This window comes from Pseudorca crassidens, chromosome 7, assembly GCF_039906515.1.
Source record: "Pseudorca crassidens isolate mPseCra1 chromosome 7, mPseCra1.hap1, whole genome shotgun sequence".
Taxonomy (NCBI): Eukaryota; Metazoa; Chordata; class Mammalia; order Artiodactyla; family Delphinidae; genus Pseudorca; species Pseudorca crassidens.
In genome coordinates this window covers 3,830,937-3,843,919 of record NC_090302.1, presented here as the reverse complement: position 1 = coordinate 3,843,919, position 12,983 = coordinate 3,830,937, and the positions used below count along the sequence as shown (strand labels likewise).

At 59.5% G+C, this 12,983-nt stretch overlaps 1 protein-coding gene across 12 annotated transcripts in view; it reads right to left on the bottom strand.

The window, feature by feature from the left end:
- LOC137227292 (ral guanine nucleotide dissociation stimulator) overlaps positions 1-12,983 on the bottom strand; it is a 66,799-nt gene that overhangs the window by 43,001 nt on the left and 10,815 nt on the right. For 8 of the 12 annotated variants that reach the window (XM_067742826.1, XM_067742828.1, XM_067742829.1 and 5 more), the window contains exon 1: positions 647-855. The exons of 3 other annotated variants lie outside the window; for them this stretch is intronic. In XM_067742826.1, coding sequence (XP_067598927.1) covers positions 647-829 — 183 coding nt within the window. In that variant the 5' untranslated portion in view covers positions 830-855. Of the gene's footprint in view, positions 1-646; positions 856-12,983 lie in introns of those variants that run through there. One more of the 12 variants, XM_067742833.1, reaches the window with a different exon arrangement.

Here is a 12,983-nt window from a genome sequence, read left to right as displayed (position 1 = left end):
TCCACCTGAGAGGCCCTTGTCCCAACCTCCCCGCCTGGACACCGGGCCCCACAGATTGGAGGCCTGTCTCCCCACTCCCCCGCTTTGAGCAGCCCAGAACATCGGAGTCTACTTCTGCCCCCAAGGGGGGCTGTCTGTAAGACCACTGTGCTCCCAACCGCCTCTGAGGATTCTAGAAGATTGCCGCCCTAATCACTCGTTCACCACCTGCATTTCGAAGCCAAACTGCCTAAGCCGGCCCCGGCCTGGCCACGGGGACTAAATACGGCCCAGCCCTGCTGTAGAGAAAGGCACAGATGCAAACAGACAGCGACTGCCCGCGGGAGCAAGTCTACCTGGGTTGCAGGGGCGCGGGAGTGGCACACCTGGGCTCGGTGAGGTCACGCACTGGGACGGATAGAGGGGGGCACGAAGACCCGGTTCTGGTCCCGAAACTGTTGGACCGGCTGGCGGCAGCCCCTCCGCCCACCTGGCTGCCTTGGGGTTGGCGCAAGGAGGGGGATTTCTGCGGAAGGACCCTCCCCCTCCGCAACCTCCGGACTGGGGGCGGTGACCACCACCACTGGAGGTGGGTGACCCGCTAAGGACGCTGGGCCCCCACCCACTCCTCGCTCGGCCGAGCGCCGGGCCAGCCTGGCTCACCCACCTCCAGGCGCGGCAGGTCGGGGTCGAGCTGTGTGAAACTGTGCAGCACCACCGGGCAGCTGTCGGGGCCGCCCACCTCCAGGCGCACGGCGTCCCACACGCTGCGGCTCCGCCGGGAGCCCGGAAACAGCGGCTCGGCGCCGCCCGCAGGCCCGGCCGCCTCGGCCCACATGCGCTGCACCATGGGCGGCTCGCAGCGGCGCGGGCGGCCGGCCGGGCCGCGGGACCCGGGGCGGCGCGGGCGCGGGGCCGGCCCGGCGCGCGGCGGCGTCGGCGGCGGCGGCGGCGGCCCGCGCGGCTCGGCCCTGCCTGCGCTCTGAGCCCGCGGCCCGGCCCCGCTGAGGTCAGGCCGGGGGCGGGGCCGGCTGGCCAGGGGCGGGGATCGGGAGGCGGGGCCTGCGGCGTGGAGGGGCGGGGCCAGGAGAGGGAGTGGCCAGAGACGCCGGAGGGGAGTGTGTACGCCTGCGCGCGCGCAACCCCGGTGGAGTGATGGCGGCTTGTGTCTTAGGGAGTGCTCGTGCGGCGTGTGTCGTGGGGCTGCGGGTTCCACGGTTAGGCCCTTTGTGTGGGTGCGTGCGCGGGCGCAGCGCACGGGTTGTGTAGCTGTGTGACTTGTGTAAGTGTCGACGTGTGGCCAAGCAGTGGGTCTCCACCTCCCATAAATTCCAGTTAAGCCCCTCCCTAGCTCTGTGGCCTCGGACAAGTTGCTTAACCTCTCTGAGCCTTAGTTTCGTCACCCGAGAGGATCACAGTGGGTAACTGACATATATAGCACTCACTCTGCCGATGCCTGTGCCTCGCTGTGTGCTCCCGCGTCCTGGAACCGGGTCCTCAGTGCACACGTGCATTTGGAAGTCATGAGGGTTGGGGTGTGTATTTGGTGCGGGGGGAAGGGGCCTCTGCCTGCACTGTCTCAGCCCTAAGGCCACCCTGAGGAGGTACAGGCAGAAGGGAGGCAGCAGAGGAGGGGCAGTTGGGGGAAAGGGGAGAACCCAGACCAGGCATCACCAGGTGGGGCCAGCACTCAAGAGTGAGGAGGGATCACGAGAGACAAATGCCAGCTGGGCACCTGCCACTGGTCTGGTCACCTGGGGCCACTCACTGGTGGCTTGAGTGCTCGAGGTCTCAGGGCAGCCTTCAGGGTGGATGTAAGGATGCTGAGGGCTGGGGAGGAAGCAGGGCTAGGGAGCCTCAGCTGCGCTTTCTAGAAGCTACGGAGGAGGCAAGTAGACAGATGAATGAATGGGACCCTCCCGCACACCAGCACACTGCCCAGGCCTGCCCCGGGCCTCAGCCCTCAGCCCTCACAGAGGCCTGCAGTTGCTGTCAGCAGCCCCGGCAATGCCACCAACCTCCCCAGAACTGGTTCCATACCACTGGGCCTCAGTTTCCCATCTGTAAAATGAGAGGGCAGGTCCAGACTACTCATTCCATAAGCATATCTCGTGCACCCACTGTGTGCCAGGCCTCAGATACCCATGGACAGTGGGGGCCCAGCAGCTCCCACCCACTTGCGTGCCCATGTGGGCAGCTTGAGCACCTGCCGGATGGTTCTCCATCAGGCACAAGGCGAGGCCTTGACAAAGACGCACGGAAAACAACTTGGTGATTTCTATTAAAGGCATTAAAAACGCTCATGCCGTGAAAAAGAATGTGTATATGCATAACTGAATCACTTTGCCGTACATCAGAAATTAACACAACATAAGTCAACTCTGCTTCAGTAAAATAAATTTGGAAAAAAAAAAAAACAAAAACGCTCATGGCTTTGATTCGACAATCCCACTCTTGGGAATTAACCCTAAGGAAGCATTCAGAGATGTGGGCATGGATTCCTGTACAGCGATGTTTATGGAAACCTCAATTACAACTCTACCAAAGGAATCAACTCAAACACCCTATGCAGACTTACTGTCAGGACCCCGTGTGCCATTACCTACAACAGTAGGACAGTGATACAGGGAGATGCTCGGCTATAACTGTAAAGTCAGAAAACCACGAGGCAGAGCATGCTTCTAGAAGCTGACATTCCACGCGTGATATGACTAGAGGGACCTACTTTGCAAAAGGAATGGTGGCTATTTCTGGGCAGTGCTGTACACTGTTTTCTTTTTACTTCTCAGAATTTGCTAATTTTTCTAAAATATTTTAGTAATCACACACACATAATAAGAAACGCTGGGTTCTGTTTGTTGTTTTCGTTTTTAAAGCAAGATGGGTAGATTTGGCTGGGGGTGGAGACCCCTAGGAGGCTGTTGAAGAAGCCCCAGGGGAGGGTGAGGTGGGTGGGACATATTTAGAGGAATGAGGTCTTCAAAGACCAAGACAGCGGTGACCTGGACACTGGACACGGCCTTGGGCTAGAAGCTTCTCTTCCCACACTCCTCCTGGGGCCAAGCTCTCAGTGCCTGGAGAGCCCAGCACCTGCCTGTACTCACTTTATCTCTTTTCTCTGCTCCCTTTATCTCTTTCTCCCAGGGAGGGGCCTGGGAAGCAAGCTCGTGCCCGTTTTACAGCTGGGGAAAGGGGCCCATGGAGGCCAAGTGATTCCTGAGTGCACCAAGGTCACTACCTCTCTGACCTTGAAGGTCAAGGGGGCCGGGGTTAGGGGGGCCCAAGCAGGCTGGGGAGGTGAGGACTGGGGAGTTCCATCAGGACGCAACACACCAACACAGTCGGCCTGGCTGCCTCCCATCCGACTACCTGGACATCATTTGCATGCAGGGGGCGATGGGGGGGGTTCCCTCTGGTTGGTGTCTGTCTGGTTGGTGCCTGTCCCCCTCCCCGCCTTGTTCCCCCCACTTTGGGGCTCCCCTCCTGGGTCCTGGCAAGCTTGTTTGCTGCTCCAGCTGCGTGAACATGCGCGCACACATACGCGCACACCCTTAGTTCCCAGAGGGGCAGGTAGCACAGAAGCCAGGTGCTGGCACTGAGATACCTGGGCTTAAAGTCCAGCTCCACCCCTTTCTTACTGTGTGACCCTCCCTCCCTGCCAATGCCACCCACCCCTCAGCCCTCGGCCCCCGAAGAGTCACCCGATCTCCAAGGCACAGTTTTCTCCTGGTTAGCAAAGGGAAGACAGCACAGGTAAAGCTTCTCACGAGGGACTGCAGTTCACGGAGGCCCCCCTCCCCGGTCCTCAAGCACGTCCCCTCACGATCCTCCCCCAAAGCTGTGGGGTAGATCTCTTCCCAAGGGCAAAAGAGAGGGGGCCAGGACGTAGGTGCCACCTGATGGATGAACACAGAGCCACCCACGAAGTGCCCTTGCCAAAAACCTAACCTGAATCCAACCAGGCCTCTGCACGGAACAAACTTTTGGGGGAATGACAGGGCACAGAACATGTTAAACACATATAAGGATGCACCCCACAAATTCCAGACTCTGGGAATCTTCACAGGACAAACCATCCAGTTTCAACAAATACATTTCAGGGGAAAACACAAAGGGGAAACTGCAGATTAAAATAAAGGTGGGACAGGGACTTCCCTGGTGGTCCAGTGGGTAAGACTCCGAGCTCCCAATGCAGGGGGCCCGGGTTCGATCCCTGGTCGAGGAACGAGACCCTGCATGCATGCCGCAACTAAGAAGCCCGCGTGTCACGACTAAGACCCGGCGCGGCCAAAATAAATAAATAAATATTTTAAAAAATAAATAAAATAAAGGTGGGACATACGACCAAATGCAACGTGCGGATTCTGGATTGTGATTTGAACAGGGCAACGGTTTTTTTTTTTTTTTTAAAAAAAAAAAGAAAGAAAACCCTGAGGAACAATTGGGATTATTTGAACACTACTGGATATCTGATGATAGCCAGATGATAGACATCATTTTTCGGGTGTGCTCACAGGATTTTGGTTACTATTAGAGTAACGTATTAAATATTGATGGATGGGGCTTCTCTGGTGGCGCAGTGGTTGAGAGTCCACCTGCCGATGCAGGGGACACGGGTTCGTGTCCCGGTCCGGGAGGATCCCAAATGCCGCAGAGCGGCTGGGCCCGTGAGCCATGGCCGCTGGGCTTGCACGTCCGGAGCCTGTGCTCCGCAATGGGAGAGGCCACAACAGTGAGAGGCCCGCGTATTGCAAAAAAAAAAAAAATATATAGATAGATAGATAGATAGATGGATGGAATGATGTGCCTGGGATTTGTGTCAATATCGTTTGCTGTGGGGAAGGTGGGCAGGACATGGGGCCGGTAAGAGAAGAAGACGCAGCACGAGCGGCCCCGCACTTGGTGATCACGAGCGCTGCGTGCCTTTATGCCATTTTCTCCACTTTTGTGTCTTTTTGGAATTTTCCGTAATAGAAGTTAGAAAAGAAAAAGAACACAGTTTGAGACTTGTCCCCTAATGCTGCTGAGGCTCCCAGTAGCCCTGGAGGGAGGGGAGCAACCTCTGGACCCGGGGCCAGCGCAGTGACCACGCCCCCACCTTCACCATTTTCCAGGCTCCTCGCTCCACACCCAAGGGGCACTCAGAGCATCCTTACAACACAAGGGGCCCAAGGCAGTGGGCAGCTGGGAAACTGAATCATGCAGCTCAGATGGGGCTGGAGGCAAACCCAGGGACCTCAGGCAAGCCTGAAATCGAGTCTCTGCTAACCTGGGCCCTTGGAGAGTCTGCTGGGAGGGAGAGCGAGTACAAAGCACTGTACAGCCTTTCCCCGGAGAGTGGATCTGTCCTTCCCTGGGCGTCACAAGGAGCCCTGGACGATATTGCCATACAGACCGTTCCTGTAGGCAGGACGCTCCTCGCACGGGAAGCTCAAAAGACAGGTCTCTAGCTGACAGCTGGGAAGAGAACCGGGCCAAATCTAGCCCACGTGTGTTTTGGTTGGCTTGCAAAGTGCTTTTCCATTTTTGAGCCAACAGTAAAAGGTCAGGTGATTTCATAGAAAAATCCACATTTCTGGCTGCTCCTGTCACTTTGGACAACCCAGCCGCACCGGGTCTGTGTTCCCACGCAACAGGAGGCCGGGCGGGAGCTGACAGGCAGCTGTCCTCTCCAGCCGGGCCATCTGCTTGTGGGTTTGCCCCAGACCCCACTGGGCTTCCCATCACTCCCTGGCTCAGAGGCCCCTGAGTAGCCACCTCCGGTTTAAGGGAAAGGTGTCTCAGGCCAAACCTCTGGGGCCCCTTTTCCTACCCGCTGTCGTCTGATCATTGGTCCCCCTGATGCACAGCAACCGGAGGGGTCTTGACCCTTCAAAGCCCCCCAGCCCCTCGCCCTCAGACAAAAGACCAACTGCTTGGTGCACCCCAGCTTGCATCTCTGGGGTCCTCTCTCACCACGCCCAGTGAGGCTCACACAGAACAGCTGCGGTCCTCAGAGCCTCGAGCCAGCCCTTCTCTGCCTAGCCCATGCTTCCCACTTCCCACCCATCACCTTGCCCAGCACAGGGTCCCAGAAAATGGGGTTGGGGCCCAGGGTGCAACTCTGGGGAAGCCCGGCAGGCACACGGTGGCTCAGAGCGAGAACTCATTCAAGGAAATGTCCAGATGACAAGGGCCTTGGTCATCACCTCCTCCAGCCTGGGCTCGGCCAAGGTGATGGAGGGAGCTGGTGGCCCAATGAGGAACAGGTACCCAGACTCGGACCAGGCCTTTGTGGAAAACCTTTCACCTCTCACTGGGCAGGTGGAGGTCACCAGGTCTGTCTGTCTTTTCTGGTCTATATTTAGAGCCTGGGGAGGTCATGGAAGGGGTGTGGCCTGGCCAGGCTCCTCGGTCATTCCCCTGACCTGATGTCACCATTCCTGGCAGCCTGAGTCCTGGGGTAGCCCTCTGTGGGCGGGTGAGCACACACCTTGGCAGGAGGTGATGCACCTGGGCTGAGCGTGGGAACTGCTGGCACAGCGAGTGGGCCCAGCTTAGCCCCACCTCCTCTGCCGCTGGTCCCTGGGAACTTCCAGGGACCGCCTCCTCCTCTTTGGCCTCACAGGCTGGAGGCCAAGTTCAGAAATGGTCAGGAGGTGGGAAGTGAAGCTTCCAAAAATCTAGGAGACCATCCTGGGTGGAGGGGTTTGACATCATCATCGCCCCAAATCTCTGACCTCACAGGGCGTTGCAGTCCCAGGGTGACCAGAACAAGATGAATCAATGCCCGGAGCCGTGGAAGTGGCTCAGGACGAGGATGCCCGGCGTTCCAGATGAGCTGTGAGCTCGCTGTTCGGCCTCCCTTCCTCCCCTGGAGGTGGGTGTGCGTGGCCCTGACTCTAACTCTTGGGACGCTAAGGGGGACACTCGGAGGGGCACACGTGTGATCCAGGGCCACAGAGTGAGACCAGGAGCCACTCTGATGACTGTCCTCCACTCCCAGAGCACTCAGGGCCCAGCACCCTGAGGGGTCCCTGACGTCCCCAAAAGCCACCAATCCAACGTGTGACGAGCCCGAGGTGGGAGTGCAGGGGAGGAGAGAGGAAGAGAAACAGAAGGGACACAAACACGTGGAAACTGAGCCTGAAACACGAGAATCACGGAGGGGAAGGTCAGAAAGGGAGGGGTCCCGTCCCTCGCAGGGACCACGCCGGTGGAGCGCTGGGCACACACGACCAAGGAGCGGGCCTGTAGGTTTGGGAAACTCTTTAAACGTAGAGCCTAGGTTTGTGTTCAAGTCCCTGCTATGCACCTTCCTAGCCTCAGTTTCTCCATCAGTAAGAGGGGGATAATAACAATAATAATAGTAGTAGTAATACCACCACCCCTCGGCTCTCAGGAAAGATGATGAAACAATGCACAAGAGCTCTTTGTAATCTGAGACGCATCATATGAACTCGCGGAGCCGCTAGGACAAGTCGCAGCTACCCTAACCCGCCTGGGCAGGGAGCAGGTAGACAGGCCGGCCAGGTGGGCAGACACGGGTACCAGGGTAACCGCCATCACCACCACCACCACCCCGCCGCCTCTTTCACACCCAGAATGGGAGATGGAGCCTCCCCGGGCAGCTTCCAGCCAAACTTCTTCCACCAGTTCTGACGGGAGGGGAGGACGTCAAGGGCCCTGGCCGCGGCCTAGCCAGTCTCCCAGCAGAGGCACCGATTGCCCGGGAAACTCACCTCGGTGGCCGGTGCCGGCAGAGGTGTCTTCGGCCAAGGTGTGGGGCTTTGGAGAGCAGCACGGCGGGCGACGGCCCTCCGTCTGGTGGTCACCCCAGAGACACAGGCGAGGAACACCCAACCCTTCCTGCCTCTGGGCTCGGCAGGCCTGGCTTCCTGGGCCATCACGGGGTGGGAGCCAGGCCGGGGGTGGGCTCCCAGAGAGGGCCTCTGCCAGTCTGTCTGCCCATCTGCCGGCCCCAGTGGAGTCGGGCGCCCGAGTGCCTAGGCCTGGTGTCACCCGCGTGGCTGTCATACCTGTTCCCGTGATAAACAGGGCCAGGAATTCCCACTCTTACCAGGCTGAGACCCAGCCAAGGGTGGGTGGACCGGGCTGTGTCCTGAGCCGGGCCAGTAGCTGCAGCTCAGACCTGCTGTCTTAGGGTGGGCCCAGCTGTGTCCCCCAGCACCCTGGGGCCCTGTCCCCATTCCCCCTGCCTGGGGGGAAATCACCACCCAGAGTCAGAAAAGGTGGCGAGTACATGTCACGGAGGTCAAAGCAGCTTGGCCAGTGGGGCCCCCAGGCAGGTGTGAGCCCTGCCAGGCCCTGTGGAGGGTGCGCAGGAGACCCCGCTTTCTCTAAGCCACCATCTAATTCCAGAAGCCTTCCCCGCCACTCAGCCCTCGGAGCTCCTCCACCCCTGGCACCCAGACATGGGATTTAATTTTAAACTGCGGGGACCAACTAGGGTTGGCAACCGTTTATTTTGCCAAGCAGGGTAGTTAAAAAAAAAAAAAAATGCCACCACTATCATTACCACTATCACCACTATCATTACCATCGTTTCAGAAAAGACCCCACCAAAAGTAACAAGGAGGGCATACGATCAGAAAAATGGATAATTGTTAAATGAATACATTTGGCTTTAAGGGAAACTCACGACCTTGTCTCCATTTTTCTCATTTTGCTGCAAACCAGACATTGTATGCCATGGGATGAGCCCAACCCACACATCTGACAAATGGAAAAACTGAGGCCCCGGGGAGCAAGGACTTGCCCAAGATATCACAGGGAGAATCCGGGTCCTGTCTGTGTGCACCTCTGCAGAGCCCACATACCCTCCCTTCGTCGGCATACACAGCCCAGATGCCCAGACCCAGAGATGCCAGGATGACCCAGAGGCCAAGGGCTGCTTCCTTACCCTCCTCGGACCCTGGTGGGCAGCCGGCTGGGCACGCAGGATCGTGGAGGCCGAGAGGAGAAGGGGGTGGACAGGGGGTCCGGAGCCAGCCCACAGGCACATCAGGCCCCGGGGCCCTGGCGGGGTTGCCGGGGCCCAACATGCCGCCCTGACGCCAAGCCCCGCCAGCACTTGCTCTGCCTCTCTGAGCAAGTGTTTCACATCCTCTTCCGGTGGCTTTGTGGGGCGCAGGCGACCCGAGAGCAGGCAGCTCAGAGCCGCGGAACCGAGAGCTGGTTCCTGCCCCCGCCTGGTACTGCCTCCCTTTGGGACTCGCAGGTTCCTCTTCTCTCTGAGCCTCAGTTTCCTGATCCATTATGGGGGGGGGGCGGTGTACAGAGGTTTTCAAATTCGAATCCTCGCCCCCCACCTCTGGGGCAGGAGAATTTCTTTCATGGAAGAAAGGATTCCCGGGACACAGGAGCCCCTAGGGTGGGGCTTCTCTCGGGGATGTGGGTGGGCATCTGGAGGTTGGGGGGCTGAGTGGGAGGGGTTCCAGGTAGACCTCGAGGCAGCCGTCTTCCTGCCTGCAGGTGCCCACCTCATGTCTGCACCCAGAGCGCAGCATGTTTCCCCGGCACTAAAATCCCTCCAAAGGCTTCTGTCCAACCCACAGAAGAATCCAAAGTCCTCCCTGCCCCCAGCCCCCTCCCACTCACTCGGCCCTGACTCACCCCATGCTCACCTCCACTCAGGCACCCCCTGCTTCTTCTCCCCAGCCACCTTAGCCCTTCTGTGCATGGTGGCTCTTAATCTGGACCTTTGGGAAACTGGTGGGTTTGGGAGACTGGGCTCTCTATTAGCAGCTCTGAGACTCTGGGCCAGCGACTTAGTGGCCTCAGTTTCCTCATCTGTAAAATGGGCACAAGGATGCTGCAGGATTCAACAAGAACTCAGCACAGGCCTGGTTCGTGGCTGGAACTGGGGGGACCTGCACTCTGATCGTGTCCCATGGACATGGGCCTGGCATGTAACGTACACTCAGTGAATGTTGGTGGAGTTGCCCCTGCACCAGGGGTACTGTGGCCTGGCTCCACCTCCAAGAGCAAACTCCAGATGGCAGTGTGAGGTCTGTTGGGAGCTCGGCATGCAGTCCTGCAACCGGATCCCAGTGGATAACTTGGAAATGTTTGTTGTCACCCTGGTCCGGCAGAGGGGAGGCCAAGAGGGCTGGCAGACACACTCTGGTCCACTTTCTCGAGGACAGGCTGGCATGGCAGGGCTCCCCCAGATGCTCAATCTTGTTGGGGAGAAGCCCCGTGCAGGCTCCAGCAGGACATGGGTGAGGCAGGGGGCAGTAGAGTTCTGAGGAGGGAGACAGCCCTGTGGGGCCTGGGCAGACCCCACCCTTGGCCTCTCTCCCCCTGTGTTGCCAGCTGACTGGCCATGTGACCTCGGGCACCCCTCGATGCGGTTTGGCTGCCCTGGAAGTGGACCAGCGAGCTCTCCCTAGCCTTGGGGGCATTGGATAAAATGGGGGAGGGCCTTCCCCGAGCCATGGCCTCCTGGTCCCTGGGCCCAGCGCTGTGGCAGGGATGAGCGGGTGGGCGATGGGATGGGAAAGCCTTTCCAACAGTGAGGACATTCCTGGGGGTGGCGGAGAGCTTCAAGACGCCTTTAGAAGAAGCAGGGGTGGGGTCACAGGAGCCAATAGGGAGCCAGGTGCCCAGTTAGGTGTGTCTGTGTGTTAATGCCTTTGATTTGACAGGCATTTATTGAGGGCTTCCCGGGTACCAGGATCCGTGCCGGGTGGCACGTCTCCCTCCCGGAGCTCCTGAGCACCAGACAAGCCTCCCTGGGCTCTTCTCCAATGACCCTAGGCCCCCGCACAGGTCAGCCTGGCCTCAGAGACATTTGGGCCATTCCTTTGTGAGCCAGGCCAGGCCCGGGCAGGGCTGGACCCGAGCAGTGGGCCCTGAGCTCTGGGAAGGCCGAGGGCCTGAGTCACAGCCAGGAGGTAGGACAGGACCAGCTGCAGGCAAGAAAGGCAGGAGCCCTGAGGAGGAGGGGCGAGGGGGGGAGAGGCGGGGCCCATCCACCCCTCCTCCCACCCGTGTAGGGCAGAGCAGAGGCGCCTTTGTTCCTTGCCGGCCTTGTGTCACCACATGGCCCACACCATCACTGTCACGGCCTGGAACGGAGACCGGCCACGGAGAGCCAGGGCTCTGAGGCTGGGACCAGTTAGGGGTGCTCCACCTGCAAACCCCCCCCACCCCCGCCACTTCTCCACCTCCATTCCTGTGCCCCTGTGCTGTGCACGGAGCTCTGGGTGGGCGTGGCCTCGGGGAACATGCACACCAGCCCTGAGATGCTACCCCGGCTTCCACGCCTGTCCCAGGACACCAAGGTCACGTGACCTGAAAATGGCACTCTGCCCACGATGCAGGTAGCCCCGGGATAAGGCACCTCGTCAGCCACACACGAGCCCAGACGTAGCAAAACCCCACTCGGGGACACACGTGTACGCACAGACGTGCGCCCCGAATCAAGCCCTTTGGGCAGGGGAGGGATTCCAGGGGAGCCTGCTGCCTCCGGCATGTGGGGTCCTCTCACCCTCGTCAGACTCCGGGGGCGGGGAGTGGGGGCAGGCCCTGGTGGGTGGGAAGCACACTGTTTATGAACACCGCGTGGCTGTCGCTAGGAGCTGTGACTCAGAGCCAGAGTGGTGACTCCAATTCAAGCTGTTTACTCAGCACAACATCCTGTCCAGGAAGCAGGCGGGAGAGGCCTGGGGCCAAGCTTTCGTTCCTGTTTCCTGCAGCCTCCTGACCTGACTTGGGGTCCTGCTGGGGGTGGGGACAGCCCGGTTCTCCTCCCTCTCATTTCTGGGAACCTGAGGCCCATCATCAGGTCTCTCAACACAGTCACCACCAGCCTGGCTCTGCTAGGTAGGGGTGATGCCACAGCCGTGCGCACCAGTGGCCCAGCCCCACAAGCTGGGAGAGGGGCTTAGGTCCGGGGGGGGTTCACCTAAGGCAAATAGAAGCCTTGCAGGCAGAAGCGGCTACTGATGAGACAAAACACCTTTCCACCCAGCATTTGTGAAACAGATGAAGCCACGGCGACTACCTCTGCTGTAAAACAGAAAACCGAGGCCCAGAGAGGGCAAGCAACTTGCCCGCGGCTGCACAGATGGTCAGTGCCAACCCCAGGTATATGCCTGGGCCTGTCCGGTCCCCAGGGCAGCTTGCTGTCCTCCACTGTGCACTGGGTTAAAGTGGATTTGTTCCTGGCAGCACGGGCAGGTTTGGGGCTGCTGGGTCCCCGTCAGCAGGGTGGGTGGTCTGTCCTCTGTATGAGGCCCAGCTTGAGATTCTGACATCCATTTCCCTGTTCACCTCCCCCACCCCCAACTCCATGCCTAAACCGGAGTCAATGACCTCCCTAGTATTTCTGCTGTTCACTGATATGCCAGTGTGGATATCATTTAATTGTCACAATGTGTGAGGCAGTTTTGCAGGTGAGCTTGGGGACAGAGCTCAGAGACGGCACTGAACTCACCCAAAGCCACACAGCAGTCTGGCTTTGGGGCTGTTGTTCCCAAGCTGCTCCCAGCTTTTCATAAGAGCCGAGGGAGAGTCTATCCTCGAGGTGCCCTTCCATGGGCAGGGGGTCCCTCTTTACATGAAGGCCATCGGGGGCCTGAGCCTCAGAGTGACTTGTGGAAGGCCACACGCCCGAACCGGGAGGCTTTGTCCCCTCTTCCAGGCTGGGGAGACGTGGGGACTCCTGGGAACGGCAGAGCCACAGGGAGCATCTGCCAGGGGAGCTGGGAGGGAGAAAGACAGAGGGAGAGCTGAGGCTTGGCCCCGCCCCAGGCAGGACAGTAACCCAGCGGTCAGCTGCTCTGACTACTGATTCATTGGCCACAGGGCTCCCCTGCTCGGGCTGTCCACCCGTCGGCCCCTTTAACCAGCCCGCTGAGTCACACAGTTTGCCGAGGATCTGAGAATCCGGGCCCTGCCCCAGCTGCTCCCCATGGCTTTGCGCCAGCAGGATCTAGCCGGGCCAAGGGTGCCAGCGGCCCCCTCCCGTGGCAGCCGAGGACAGTTCCCCGCCCCTT